This window comes from Alexandromys fortis, unplaced genomic scaffold (genome assembly GCF_014885135.2).
Source record: "Alexandromys fortis isolate MF-2015 unplaced genomic scaffold, M_Fortis_MF-2015_v1.1 scaffold_29, whole genome shotgun sequence".
Lineage (NCBI taxonomy): Eukaryota > Metazoa > Chordata > Mammalia > Rodentia > Cricetidae > Alexandromys > Alexandromys fortis.
In genome coordinates, this window is record NW_026067891.1 from 9,134,877 (window position 1) to 9,150,927 (window position 16,051).

The 16,051-nt window shown below is 42.7% G+C and overlaps 1 protein-coding gene across 3 annotated transcripts in view; it reads left to right on the plus strand.

Annotated features, from left to right (window-relative positions):
• The window catches only part of Rbfox1 (RNA binding fox-1 homolog 1), a 378,397-nt gene that overhangs the window by 245,726 nt on the left and 116,620 nt on the right, over positions 1–16,051 (plus strand). For all 3 annotated transcript variants that reach the window (XM_050134335.1, XM_050134319.1, XM_050134328.1), the window contains exon 3: positions 9,322–9,465. In XM_050134335.1, the coding sequence (XP_049990292.1) occupies positions 9,322–9,465 (144 nt within the window). The remainder of the gene's footprint in view (positions 1–9,321; positions 9,466–16,051) is intronic.

Below are 16,051 nucleotides of genomic sequence, written 5' to 3' on the forward strand. Positions count from 1 at the left end.
TGTGAGTTCTCCTCACCTATGTTACTGTGCCTTCCTTACATTGAAGTCCCTACACCTGATGGGGTGATATTTGGAGAATGGATGTTGCAGAGGTAATTTGGTTACATGAACTCATGATGATGGGGTCCCCATGAGGGAATTAATGTTTTTCTACAAAAAAAAAAAAAAGGGAGAATAGAGATATACTCCCTTTGATCTGTGAGGACATAGCAAGAAGGTACTGACCTATAATCCTTGGTTTTACAAGTCCAACTTCCCAAACAATGAGACTGGCATTTAGGGAATGAGACAGCAGCCAGGGAAGATTAATATGGTCACCTTGACATCCATGTCCTCTAGTGATGTGGAGCCCCCAATGCCTTTCACGTTCTTCCTATATTTCCAGGGGATGAAAAGAGCAAAGGAATCTAGAGTTAGTCCGTCGCGTGCCTCCCGTCCTTCTTTCTGAGGAATCTATCATTTGAGCTGAGCATTGAATGTATTTGAGATCAGGGAAACGTAATGTATTTCTTAAGTCTGCCTTGCCCAGGTACAGAATTGGCCCTACAGAACTGGGAATGAGGTATTAACTATATCCAAAGCTATGTGATTAACTTATTTGTTTGCCTACAGAGCTAAAATGAAAAGGGCAGGAAGCTCGGAGACTCTGTGCAGCCCCGTTTTGAAGTAAGATTGTGAGAAATCCAGAGGCATAGGTTTTAATTCATATCCTCTGGTACGCTATTATTGCTTTAATGGAAAATAACTTCTTGCAGTCTTTCTCCATTTTAAATGGAGAATGTGCAACATTCTCTAAATGCAGGCAGGAAGTTGATTGGATGTGCCTGATTTTCTAACCTCTCCCTCCTCCCTTCCTTGGTTCCTTGTACACATTCAATATGGTTGCAGTTTTGCTTAGAACATATATATTCCCCCCCAAACTTTTTCAATTGCTTTTTTATCAGGTTTACAAATCAAATCAAATAGGTATATTGCAGAGCTATGTGATATTATTTTTTTGAGTTTCTAGCACAATGTATTGAATTATTCCAGCCTTTGCTCTGGCCTTGCTCCTCTCTGCAGAGAGAGAGAGAGAGAGAGAGAGAGAGAGAGAGAGAGAGAGAGAGAGAGAGAGAGAGAGCTTCAAATTCACCCAGCACCTAGCATCACAGGCTGAATCAAGACCAACTATTCAGGCTACTAGAAGAGACAAAGCAAGTGTTTGTTACACAAATCAATTTGGTACAAAATTCAGTGCATTGGGCCTTCAACTGTTGCTCCGATAATATTGTCAACCTAATCAAATCAAGCCTGTAAGACTCTCAGAAGTTTCTCCACCTTGTGAGAAACAACTTGACTGGTAGACGGTGAAAAGCAGAAGCTCTTCAGAAGTATAGTTCTTACTTATCAGTGTGAAGAGTGTTACATAGAGAAGAAAAGAACTGGCCAGAGCAGAAAGATGCTGTGTGTTCGCCAGTCTGGTGGAAGGGAAACCATTTGCTGTTCTTGTCCAAGCCTTGAAAGCAGAACTCAGGAAATATGTACACAGATGATAGGTTGACCTAAAGAGATAGACTAGAATGACTCAGGAAAGCCATATGAAGGCCTACTATGTGCCAGGGGAGTGTATGAAAACTACGTTATCTTGAAGATCCAGGATATCACACCAGGATAGTGTGATAGTTAAGCTCAAGCCTGGGGTCCAAAGAGATGACTTGGCAATTAAGAACACTTGCTGCTCTTTCAGAAGACTAGGGGATGGTTTCCAGCATCTACAGCAGACAGCTCACATCTGCCCCCTAATTTCAGTCTTAGGGGATCTGGCACCTTCCTCTGGCCCCTCATGCACCTGTATGCATGGGTATATTCACACATTGTAGACTCGCTCACAAACACATGAATAAACAATGCATCTTTAAAAGTGAAAAAAATGGAAAGATTTTTTTATGGTAAACTAAAAATAATTATGACTAATAAGAGCCTAAGAGAAGCCTTGAGAGATGGACAGGAGGTGTTTGAAGGAGCCTGGACGCGTTGGCTTGGTAGCAACTGGGTTAGCACAGATCTCGTCCTGCCCACAGCACTGAGCTCCGGCACAGAAACTGCAGTGGAATCCTTACTCCTTCACATGTGCTTTGTACGTGTCTTCTGTCCTGTTCTCAGACTTCCCGCAACATCTTTGCCTTCCCCTTGAGAGGCTGTGACAGGCCGAAAACAAGCCAGTATGTGGAGCCCAAAATCCTCCTGGGTTCTAGCCGTGTATCTTTGTACAGCCAACTTCACTTCTCTGAGCTTCGTCTTCCCAGTTCATGGTATCTGAGAAGAGCTTTCAAATCCCTCCATCTCTTTCCCATTTCCATGTTTTCTTATAAACCACCACTGAATGGTAGCAGTTGAAGTCACTGACAGTCAGCAACTATTTGCCTCCATCTAGGGCATGGCAAAAGCAAGCGGCTGTCCTCTGTCGCTTTTAGACATGGCATCTACATATCCCCTAGGAAACTTGGAAACTTCCTGAGATTTTGTACAGGTATTGGGATACACACACGCACCCCCCCACACACACACACCCAACACTTACACCCTATGCAAAGGGTATCTAGCCTCAGTGTGTCCAGGAACACAGAAGTGGGTTAAGAAACATATATTTAGGTGATGGCAGAAATAGTAACAAATAATAGCAGTCATGATCCCAGCAAGAGCCACCGACAACAGAGGCTCTGGAGACACAAGCTGTGTGTGAGATGCGTGTTATTTTCAATGCTTGTTCTTTAAAAGATGGCAGATCTCTTGACTCTACAGTGCTAAGTGATCCCCTTTGAGAACATGGCTCAAACTCTGAAGGGGATCCATACCTACTTCTACATTCCCCTCTCTCTCTCCATCCTTCTCTGCTTGTCTCCCTTGAATCCCTGTCTTCATTCTTACTATCTCCCGCACACTGACAAAAATGCAAACTGATGTAATCTCTGGAATGTTGGATATGTTGTATACCTGTGATTTGTCATGTAGATGATGATGTTTTTAAGCTCGCTGTCTCTCTGCAGCAAACACTGGATCCAATATCCACATGTAATATAATGGCCCCTGAGTTTCTGAAGCCCAGCTTAGGCATCACCAGGTAAAGGAAAAAAAAAAAAACTCCTGCCATAAAGATGGCCTTTCTTTCTTGAACCTTTATATTTTCCAGTTCCTTAATTCTTGGGCTTCTGTCCTTCCTCGGCCATCTCATCCCAGGCTGGAAATGGCAGGTGGACTTCTCACATCCCGTCAAGTGTCACTAGCTGTTTTCTCTTCTACTTCTAAAGACCTTTGGAAGGTCTTTGTGTTTGTAGTAGCCTCCCCATGAACTCTTGAATGACCTAATTCATGGTGAGGTCATCAGTGACTTCAATTCTGTCCACATCCTTCCCACTTCTTTGTCCTATAAAGCAACTTTTTCACAGGTTCTAGGGATTAGAAACATCGTTAAGGGATCTTCATGTTACCTTTGAGCATCTGAAAGTGCCCTATTAAAACTGATGGGACAGATTTTTAATTTAATTAAACTTTATCTTAAATGGAAGTACTGACCCTTGATTCAGTCATTTGGGACTTTTGAACTGTAAGTGAAAAAGCTGGATATTCAACTATCATTTTTTGAAGCTTAAATATATATCAAAGATTTCTAATAAGAAATCAATGTACCCTCCTGAGATTTGGACCCAGAATGTCAAAAACTTAGTGCAGAAAAAATACTTTAACTGCCCTTTGCACTGATGGTGTATCACAATACTGTGCTTTAAATAGTTAAAATGAATGTAAGCTTAAGATTGATTTCATATTGCATTTCACTCTTAAAAAACATGTGATTTCCAGACATTATAAAATTACATCTGCGGCCCACATTTTATTTTTTTTGTTCAGGGCTACCCAAGTGTGCTTCCTCAGCACCCTTGAGCTATATCTAGTACTGGGTTATGCATACATGTATTTTTAATTCCCACCAAATATAGCTTGGTTCTTGCTTTTTTCTAATTGTTGCCCGTTCCCTCTCCTTGGCTGGCTGCTGCAGTAAAGAGCTCCAATTTCTCTCTGAATTCTGATTTCTCTTGTAGGTTTACATCTACCATCCTTTGCTCAAGCATCCTTAGATTTAACTCATCTGCAGCACTCATGAGCCACAAAGTCTCCTGGGCTCGTCAGTATCTGGGGAATTTAAGGTTCAGTAGGGTGTTCTCAGCTCAACTAATCTATGACAGATGAGGTTTTTAACTCAGAGATAGCCATAAACAGCCCCTACCCAATGCTTCTACACCCTGTTACTTAGTACCCACTGGGGGTGCATGTTGATTCTACAGTGTCTAAGTAACCTAAGAGAACACTGGGGCAGGGACAGACTTTGCAAGGAGCCCATTTCTATGTGTATTCTCTCCAACAATCATCCCTGGATTGGTCGATATCAAAATCCAATTTCTCTAGGATTAACCGTGGGTTGCTCAGAGCTATTCATTGAATTAGGAACGATTACAGCGGAGGGAGCCCCACGGTTCTTTATTAAGGTCTTTGTGGAAACACTAAGTGATCTTCAGGAGATTAAAGTGCCAGTGGTGTTTTCTTAACATTTATAACCTGTGCCAATACCTGGGGAGTTTGTTTATTAAGAAATGTTTTTTAGCCCACAGCCTGCCTCCTGAAAGGGGTGTTCAGCAGTGGGCCAACATGGAACCAGGCATGGTGAGTCTTAACGCACTTGTTCAGAAATTCTGCCGAGCACTTCTGAGCAACCTGCCTCTTGGAGTTAATGGATCTCCAATTCATAGGGTCCGTGAGTCTTCCTGTGTGGGTAGAAGGCTGTTTGATCTCGGAGCTGTATATGTCCATGGTCCAGAGAAGCTGAGAGCAAAACTGAGATGAAGCTCTCTTGGTGGCCATCATGAGTGACATAAGGTCATGAGTGACATGAGGCTTGCTAAGTGGGGGCTTAGCCATTACTGTCTTAATCAGAAAAAGCCACAACAGGGGAGTAATTACCATTTTATTCATTGTCAGACTAAACTGTAGAGTGCTGATGACTTTCTATAAACTGACATAGGGCTGCCCACCCTGGCAGAAAGGACAAGCATCTCTATCTATAAGCAAGAACATAAGGGGAGGTAGCCAGCCTGGCCTGGTCAATGGAAGGTACCTGTCTCATCTCTGCTCAGGCTAGAACATTCTCTTTTCTGTTGGCTCTTGTTAGAGGCTAGCTCTTCTGAGAGTGTCCAAGTATCCAAAGATAGTCCTAAGAAATAACATAGCCATTCCTGGAAAACAGCCATTAAGTGAATATGCTCTTCCAGTTTGTGTTTATGAAGGGCCTGTCGTAGTTGAATGGCAGCCTCCAAACACATGGGATGTTGTAAGCTCTGTCAACTGAGTAGTTGAGGCCTTCTCTGGGGAAAAGTGTCTTTGCAGATGTGAAACAGTAATGATCTCAAGTCATCCTTGCGTAGCATGGTTTCTAACCCTAACGAGTTAGAAGAGTCAGCTGGAGTAGACCTGAGGAAGGAATGCAGGGAACATGACCATGTGAACACAGAAACAGATGAAGGTCACAGATCCCCAAACTAACAGCTACCCAGACACAGAAGCTAGGAGAGGAAAAGAAAGAAGGAGCTTGGTCCTGTGAACACCTTGGTTTTGAATTTCTATCCTCATTACTACGGCTTGAGAATATTCTATTATTTTAAGCCATTAAACTTGTGATAATCTGACCAGAGACAAACCCGGAGATGTCTTGGTCAGCCTCCCGATGCTATGTGAGAATGGCAGCTTCTACAGTGGGGAGGTGTATCTTGTTTGTGGTTTCAGAACTTTCAGCCTGTAGTTATTAGAGCGCAGGACTTTGAGGAAATGTATAGAGGGTCATTCATTTGGAGATAACAGGATACTGAAGCAAAAGAAGAGCAGGTGAAGGTCCAGTCCCCACAGTGACCTCATTTCCTTGCAGGAGCTGTCAGCTTTTACAGGTGCTGTGCACTCCCACAGTGCCAAGGGTTACTCACCAAGCCTATATCAAATGCAGGTAGACAATATGCCAGCTCTAAACTCCAGTGGACACAGAAAAGCACAGATTTGTTCCAGATATATTTTCCTTGAACAATTCAAGAGAACTACATAAGAAAAGTCCATTTTTGGTCTTAAAAGTAACAAGTACTCTAGCTGCAGTATAAAAGATGAGGGGCTCCTTGTTCTGTGGTTACTGTCTCTTATATCTGCCCCTATTATTTTGATCCTTGTTCTAAGCCTGTAGGCTATAGGTCATTTATTGTCCTGTCCCATATGAGCAAACTGTAGGTGCCCTGTGCTGGATTAGCGGTTGGTAGCAGTGGGATTGCACATGGATGGAGTTATTCCATAGCCCTGGTTGTAGCACAATGAGTCCCATCGGACATAGGCACACTCAGCTTGAAATGATCTTTTGGTTGTTCATTTTCACTTTATAGAGGATGACACCCCTTTTTACTCCCCCTTACAAATCTTTTTTTTTGTTTGAAAACAATTTGGATTTATTTTTCATTTTACATATTTTCAGTAAAAACTTTTAGCCATAGGTATCCCTACGTAATAATTTATGGGTATTTGTATAAATGTGTACAACACAAAACGATTAATCGAGCATTGTATGTTTTTATCAAAGGAAACACCACAAAGATTTCTCCAAAGTCCTGTTTGACTAGAGATGATTAATTTTAATTTTTACATGAGCAGCATAATGCTATTAATCATTTAATATGTTTAATCATAATCTCTGTAATTCCTAATTAGGTTTATTAAACTGAGCCATTCAGCAATTGTGCACAAATCCAAGTCTAAGTCCCTTTCTTGGGAGGAAAGGAAAGTCGTTTTAATTTTTATTCACATAGCAATTTCTAATACAGTGGAGAAAATGGGCTGGAAACTTAAGGTCTTAGCCATTGCTTATGCCAACTTAGGGTCTTGTGGTAAGACACGGAAACCTCCTTCCTCTTGGCAAAGTAGCAATATCATGATTTAAAAGTAATTTCTTTGTCACTCATGTGGAACCCAATGTGCTGTTACAAAACAGAAAAACATGGTTCCTGATTTATGTGGGTCTCAGGGTTACAGAATGATTCTCTCTCTCTCTCTCTCTCTCTCTCTCTCTCTCTCTCTCTCTCTCTCTCTCTCTCTCTCTGTGTGTGTGTGTGTATGTGTGTGTGTGTGTGTGTGTGTGTGTGTTGATGTGTATGTGGAGGTCAGAGATCAGCTTTAGTTGTTAGTTTATGTCTCTTTCTTATTGGAGACCGGCTCCCATCATTGCTGTGTTTACATGACAACAACCTCTGAGCTTCCAGGAATGCATCACTGAGTCCAGTTTTATGTAGGTTCTGGAGCAGCAAACTCAAGCCTTCGTCTTTGGACAGTGAGCCTCCTCCCTAGCTTACATTGCTATTCATTAACTAGCGCTCGAAGCTGACAAACATGGTATCTACTCATTTATTTGTTATTCATTGATTAATAGTGATTCACCCTTTCAGTCTGCCACTGCATCAGCCAATCACTAAGAGGCAGTTACCATTCATATAGCATGCTGGTCACAGCTCACTTCTACTGTCAACCTGAAGTGGCTTCTGACAGCCACTTGTGTTTGTGTACAGGACTCTTAGTCTACAACCTTTACCTACCTCTGAACTCTTCTCTCTTGCTCATTCCCATGTATTCTGTATGACTCCAGGTAGCCTCCCCAGAATGGAGGGCTCCCGCTTTACATCATTCTGTCATTGCACATGCTGGGCAGTCCCTTGGCACAGAATCTGACCCCTAAGCCTCTCCTAGTACCTTTCTCTCCAAGCCAGAGTTGGTGTGCCTTGGGATGTCCGGTGGCTAGTGTGACTAAAGGTCACACACCCACAAAGAGCCACTGTGTTGTAATTGGTTTTGGTTTTCCTCCTCTTCCTAGAGTATCTTCCTCTTCACAGTTTTGACAAAATATCGTGGTTTTCAGGGCCACACTTGAAAGTTCGCAAAGTCATCTGGTAGGGCTTCTGATACCAAGTCACTGAAGATGAATTGTGCGCAAGGCACCAGGAGCTCCTGATGTCAACATGTAATTCAGAGTGTGTGAAGGAGGATGCAAATAAAATACCCTAGTGCACCAGAGAGACGCTGGGAAAATTGCTAATTGTGCTACTGTTGTTTGGGTGTTTCTGTTACATTTCGCCATGTAAGATTGTCGCCTCTAAGCGCTATTATTTTACACCTGGCTGCCTGTCCTAGTTATAGGCTTCTAAATTGCTTATAAATAGAGGAGGATGAGTCTTCGCTCACAAATTTCAGCTTTGGCAAAGACCTCTCAACAGTAATCTCAAAGAAGTATGTATCTTAAGTGGACAGCTCTACTGCCACCTACAGGCTGAATATGCTAATTGCAGAGAAAGTTCAGAAAAACAGGGTGTCTGTCCACAACTGCAACAGTTAATGTGACTTTTGTCTTAATTCTTGCCTATATTGTAAGTAGCAGAGTAATAACGTGGTATCCTAATTATTCATGTGTGGAGGAAAATAAAAAGAAATAATGGGCTGGGCTAATGACCTTATGTTATCTACACCAGCATAGCCCAGCAGAGCTTTTGTACAGATGGGAACATTCTGTTTCTGCCTTTTCCAACATAGGTACTATCTACGTGCAGCTATTGAGCATTTCAATTGCAACAAATGCAAGCAAACCCATTTACTTGAAATTTAAATGATCTAATGGGGTCCCTGGCAATAGACCACATAGATTTGCACAATGCAGGAGCTAAGTTAACATCCTAAGAAAAAGTTGAGTCCATCATCTGCTTCTCTGGATGAATGACAAATCACTAAAGGGCCTTTAAAAATTTTTGACATTTATTAATATTTTATCTGTACAGCCTCAGTGCTTATATATGAATAGCATAAAAATTCGAACAGCATTAAGGGATGTATGTTCTTACTTTTAATGATTATACTCCCTTTCTGATGAAGTTTGCACTACTTACCCTGAGCCCCAAGCCCCTCCTAGCCTCTGTTCCCTTTATTTTTCCCACATTGTTGGTCTCCTCCCTCCAAACTTTACATTTACTTATGATTTGTTTTTATTATGCCTTCCCACTGTGAGAGTTATACTGCAGAGACTTTTGATTGCTTTGATTGATATGGAATCTCAGATCTGTGGCTGGACACTCAGTGGATGCTCAAAACATACACTTTGCTATTAAATATAAAAGCAAACAGCTTCGAAGCTTTGTCTGGCACCATCCTGCACACAGGGGAATGGGGAGGGGGGCATTGGGACAGGGAACTTACAGGTTCTTTGTTTTCCTTTCATTCCTCTAGCAGACAGATGATGCGGCACCAACTGATGGCCAGCCCCAGACACAACCTTCGGAAACTACAGAAAACAAGTCCCAGCCCAAGCGGCTGCATGTGTCCAACATCCCCTTCCGGTTCCGGGATCCAGACCTCCGACAAATGTTTGGTGTAAGTACTACCTTTGTCCTCAGTTTCCCTCTTTTTGGGAGTTCTGTCAACTCATCATTCTAAGATGGAATATTCTTGTAAGATAAAGGCATTTTAGTATCTGATACCTGGGTCTATAGTGGCTAGAGTCCCTTAGGGGTGGCAGGAGCCACTTATTTGTTTTAGTTGTGTGTGTGGGGGGGGGGGGGGGTGTGCTTTGCCAGTTGGCCATTTTCTAACGAGTTGCCTCTATAAACCACTGATGAAAAGGTCCATTGATGATCACAAATCCAGCAGCCCAGGACCTCATGTTATAACTAAAACAAGTGTTGAAGCCCTTGCCTGCTTACCTAAAAGGATGGCCATGACCTGTGAGTGACTCTATCCCCATCTTTCCCCAGGCACTGTGCACTGCAGCTGCAGGGAATGGCTAGTTCTATATTAAGCTTAGTCTTCAAAATCTGCCACCACCACCACCAGCAACAACAACAACAAAAACTACCAGTTTCTAAATCTGATTTGATTCTTGTAGTATACAATTTCCTGGATGAAGGTTCAAGGGTATTTGTCATGCTACCAAAAATGACAAAGGGCAGTGTGGCCTAGGCATCATGGTGAAACAGAGCCAGCCAGAAGCCACCACTCACCCTGAGAAGATAAAGGATAGTTTTGCTTTCTCCCAGGTCACTAGGACCCTTATTATTTCTCTCGAAGATGTTTGAAGAATCTACCCAGGGACGGGAGGGCTTTACCACTTAATTGGTCTCAGCTGTGACACAGGATAGCTTTGATGAAGCTCAGATAATGTTTTGTGTTTGGGGATGTAGTTCCTCTGTATATCCATGACACCCCAGGAGTGGCAGCAAGCATGTGTGCATTAGACCAAAGAACTACATCCTTTACATTTGACTCCGAACAAAGGTGGGCTGCTTGGAGACTCCTCCAAGAGTTTGTGGCGAGCTGCAAATATCACAATAGCAGCAAGAAGAGGCCAGGTCAGATGCCTCACTGTGAGCAAAGCTCATCTTATTCTCGGCATGAAGATGAAGCCCTGGTTCATTACTCGGGGGTTCCGTGATCTCGGGGCGGGGGTGAGCTTGGACCTTTTATTTCCTTAACACACACGATGCTTATCAAGTATGCGTGTGACACAAAAGCAGAGCAGGCATCCTAATATTTTAGATACCCAGGCTTGAAACCTGACATTTCAGAGGGAAAGGTCAACTCTCGCACTTTTATCGCTCTCTCATTTGGTAATAACCTTGAGTTAAGCCCTCTAACTCTTGCAGAACGAAGATACCCTCGGGCACTCTCAGGTCAAAGATGACTTTGAAAAGTGCAGAGCGTTCGAAGTGAGAGTCGAGGTTAAGTGTGTGCAAAGCAGTGGGACCCAGCTTGACTGATGGGTAGCTGGAGGAGTTCTATTCTCTTTGCCATGTCAAGCCAGGGGATGTCTTGCTATTCGGTCTGTCTCTACTCATCAAGTGTCACGGGGATGTTGGCTTTGAGCTGAAGTCTTTTAATGACCATTCTTACACTCTTTTATGGTGACATGCAAGTCAGCCAACCCCAGCTTCTCACCCTTAAGGGTCTATTTTCTTCCCTGGACTTTTTGATTATCTTGAACTTTACCTGAGGCTACGGGCTAAGTCAGAGAAGTAGTCAAAATACTCGCAGCTGGAAGTCACACAGATGAGATGTGTATGTTAATGTCTGAATCTCTCGGTCCTTTAGGGTTAGGGCAGATGGCCCAGAGAAAGAACTTGTCATTTGTCATGCTACCTGATATTAAACCCAGATAGAAATCTATTTGTTTCAGAAACACTGGTTTTGTTTTTTTCTTTTGAGTCGGAATTTTCACACAGCTAGCTAACAAGATGTTGATTTGATGTGATGATAGATAGACCCGTAGCATCTGTCAGTTAAGGGAACGTAGTATATGTTCACGAACACTGAAATTAATTCTACTTATCACAAACAACATCTGTGCCTATGTTAAAGAGTTTCTGTGGATTTTGTGTGGTGTGGATTTCATCTATAAAAATTATTGGACCATATGGATTCATGGACCACTTGTAGTGTCTTGGGAATCCTCTTTGGTTTTTACAACTGCTATTTCAAAGAAATGGCATTTTCCTAAGATGAACACTGGTGGTCACAAAGCCATTCTCTTATCTGATACATTTAGCAGCATGAACCATACTGAGAGGCATCTGGAACTTTCTGCTTGGCTCCCCACGGTGGAGTTTAGGGGATTCAACACAGTTTCCTCTTTGAGATCTTTTACTGTAAGCAGCCATGTTTTAGACTCAGTTAGCCACCGTGAGGTCTTTGACCATGAGACAATATCTTTCTTTGCCGCAGTCTCTTCTGCTTCTGTCTTCTGTCCCCTAGCTGGGTCGGGGTTAAATGAGGACTGTTTCAGAGAAAACCACAAAGATCTTTGTGCCTCCTGCCTCCTTTGACTCTATTGTTCAACCGAGGCACAGAAATCTCAATGTCAAGAACATAACACAACACAAAGTACCATCTTTTTCCAAATTGCCTAGAACGTGGCAGTTCCCCACTTCTCCAAGTGCCGAAACCTTCCCCATGCTTTGCACAGCAGCCACTTGCCTAATGGTGCCAAGAGGCAGCTCGTGGTGTATTTTAATGTGTGTTTTCTGAACCTTTCCAGAGAGATGGGCATTATGGTTGCCTCTCCTCACTGTGTGTTTCATATTCTCCACTTGCTTCTTTGTCAGGGGGCACTTCTTCCAAATCGACATCGATTTGGGCTTCACATTCCATTTCTTTGCATGCTGTCTTTGAAGGGGGTGTATTCATTCTTTGGGAGAGCAGTGCACGCTACAATAGTCAAAGCAGTAGCTAGACTCCTTTTAAATCGTGCACAGCTCTGCGAGTGAATGGGGCTAGTGCGGTTGTTAGGAGCACTTATTCCAGATGTTTCAGTAGGGGAACTGAAAAGTTACTCATCTCAGCACAAACTGTGTGCCTCTTGAGGTCTGCCAGGGGCACTGTGGACAGCACTTACGCTCACATCCCCTCATATTTGAATTTTCATTTGCTCTGTTTTATTTTGTTGGTTTTCAAGACAAACTCTCACCATGCAACTCAAAACTGGCTTCAAATTTGCTGAGTAGCACAGGTTCACCCCAAAGATGCAAGCATGGAACAATGTATTTGAGCTTCTTCTTGCTCATCTTAGAGAGTGTTTAGTAAGTATATTTTATTTCATATATCTTCTGGCAAGCAGTTGGAGTTTACTGCCTTGATTTAGGAGAAGGTTATGTCATCTTTATCTGCCAAGTTTATAATTGTGGCTCATAGGCAGTTATGATTAGAGACATCAGTATTTTTACATCAAAGTTCTACACTTGAATTCTTGCTCTCATGAAAGAACTCTGTGGATTACAACCAAATTAATTACAATGTGTGGCTGTTAAAAGAAAAAAATGTAATGTAAGTTAATGTTTAAAATTTAAATATTTCTGGATTAGAAATGAGAGTAGACTATGATGCATCCAGGCCCCTGGTACAACACAAGGCACCCCAGAATTGTTTGACTTTAGAAACAGTGTGATCAGTCTTTAGTCTGTAGTTTGTAGCATGCCCTTGATGCCCCAGCCTCTAGGTTTTGTTATCAAAATCAAGGTACTCCAGGAGCTGGAGGGATGCCTCAGTCATAAAGTGATTGAGATGCAGACACGTAGGCCAGCATTCATCCTCGGTGCCCATGTAAAAATATCTAGAATTGTTGGCCCATGCCTATAATCCCAACCCTGGAAAGGTGACAGGAGTCTCCTAGGCTGGCCGGCCTCGCAGCCCAGACAACTTGGCAACCGTCAAGTCAACGAGAGACCCTGTCTCACAAAACAAAATGATGTTGCTTGAGGAAGGACACCTGAGGTTGTTGTCTAGACTCCACATGCATGCACACATGCACGGAACCTGCACACACATGCATCTGCACATGCACAGAGCACAAATGTATATATACACATAATAAAGACACAGCGGATAGAAAAACGATCCTTTAAAGTCTGTCTTTAGTCATAAAGACAAAGCACATGACTTTTTAGTTGTGAAAAAGACACTTGGATGAATCCTTTCGGTGGGTGTGGTGCTGATAGACTCCTATGCTCCTTTCATGTTAATACAGCACTCCATAAACCAGGGCGTTAGGCATAGTAAATTCATTCTGATGACAGCACAGTGTCTTCTCTTTATGTATTGCAACCACCTTAATAACAACTCCAGGAATGAGCACACCAATTGGCTGCCCAGTGCCAAATGGTCAGTCCCGGAAACATACAAGCAGCACAATAGGAACTCACTAGGTTATATTTAGAAATATGTATGCATAGACATATTCATTTATGCATGCAATAACAGTTAGTAAAAGGAGAAAGTAGGGAAAGGTATATGACATGTTTGGAAGAAAGAAATGGAAAGGGGAAATGTAATTAAATTATAATCTCAAAAATAAAAGAAAAAAATTAAAACAAAGCTCCAGCATGAAGCCCGTCTTCAGTCTCTGTGCTCACGCTGAACTAACTTTACTTCCAGGTTTATGTTGTAGCTGCTGAGCATCCTTTACAGTTTTTCCGTGACGTATTATTTGGTCTAAGGATGTCTAAAGCTGCTCAGTACTTTCTTGCTCAGGCACAGGCACATCGCCATCCAGATTCGGGTCTTGACACAACCATTGAGGTACCTCATGTGGGCCCAAGTTGCTGCTCGGTGCTCATGAACATTGTCGTTGAGCAAACAAATGCTAGTTATGTCTGCAAACGAGTCGTGTCTATTTAAATTGAAGATGCGCCAGCTGTGTTGGCATCATTAGTACCAAACTTCTCAATTAAACCGTTGATACTATAAATATAGCGCACAACTGTCTTGGAAAACGGGCTTGCTTCAGCATTCTTCCTATGGCTCGTTTCACTGGCTTCCAGACCCATCCACCCAGTGCCACCTGCCAATGAAGCAAACACTGGAGATCATTCCAGGGCATATGGTGTCATTGCTTCATTTAAGGAATGACACATGCTAGGACAGCTTTCCAATCGGTTCGTCTCATCCAGTTCCTGCTTGAAGGGAAGCGTTTTTGTGTTGACTGCTTAGGGAGTGTTCCATGGGTGACATTTGCTTCATGGTGTCGGAAGATGTCTTTTTCAGCTTTCTTTTTCCATAAATATATGTGCTTCGCAGCTCTGATGCCTGAAATAAATAGGAAAGCATCTGTGGGGATGGAATATTCTGCAGCCGTTGTTCTTTTGAAGTGCTTACACGGTGGTGGATTCTTTACTATGGATCTAGGTTCACCTCTCAATGGCCAATTCTTCATTTGTCACATTGGAAAGTTTTCTTTGTCTGTTTTTAATGAGTTTTTTTTTCTCTACCCTAAAATTTGGCACAAAAACGTTCTAAAGAGCAGGCAAGATGATTCAGGAGATAAGGTCCTTACTGCCAAACTAAACACACTAAGTTCAACTCCTAGTCCTCTGACCTTCACATACATGCCTTTGTGCACACACAAACACATTAAATAAATGCGAATTTTTTTAAAATAATAGTTATTTTCTTGAGTACTAGCAGGCATCTCTTTCCATTGACTCTCCAAGTTACTTGCAATTCATAAACCCAGACGGGTTGGTCAGGGGGACTATTCAGCTTCTCAGAATTACTATTCTTTGTCCCCCTTTGATCCTGACCTAATCCTTATCCCAACCCTGATATCTTTTGCTATAGAGCTTTGATTAACACTCCCATCCAAGGATGAAAGAACAAGATGGATTCTCCTGAAGTAGCAAGGTAGCAGTGAATATCCAGAATACACAGGCAGGCAGGCATGGCAGAAACCACCAAGTGAAAACAGAAAGGTGCTGAGCTGCAGTTCTTCACAGTTGATGGCTTCTGGTGGGGATGTTGGGGAAACCTCAGTTATCCTTAAGGGCCTGGCCACTGAGATTTGACCATTCTCCAATGAGTGTTTGGGCAGCACGAACTGACCTTGATAAATTCTTTTCTTTTGGGGGAGGGGCACAAGGGTGGAAGGGCGGACCTAGGAGGAATGGGAAACAATTATGATCGGGGTGTATTCCAAATACTCAATAGGGAAATATGCTTGGGAAAATAAAGAACAGAAAGGAGGGAAGGAAGGAAGGAAGGAAGGAAGGGAGGGAGGGAGGGAGGGAGGGAGGGAGGGAGGGAGGGAAGGAGGGAAGGAGGGAAGGGAAGGAGGGAAGGAAGAAAGGAAAACCTGCAGGAATGCATTCCACTGGCTTTTGCTTTTTTGCTCAATCATTAAAATGGATGTTTGACTTCCATTCTGCATTGCGGCAAAATCCCTGCCTTATTCTTCCCCACCAGCATTATGGGGAACAAATTATATGCTTGAAACACTTGTTCCATTTTCTATGACATCTAGGAAGCACAAGAACCTTAAGTTAGAGAGAACTGGGCTATTAAATGCTCATGCTTTCGGATGCCCTAGTCAAGAGCTGCGTGATGAGCAACACTCACCCAGACTGCCAAATTTATCATTTTCTCTCTCTCTCTCTCTCTCTCTCTCTCTCTCTCTCTCTCTCTCTCTCTCTCTCTCTCT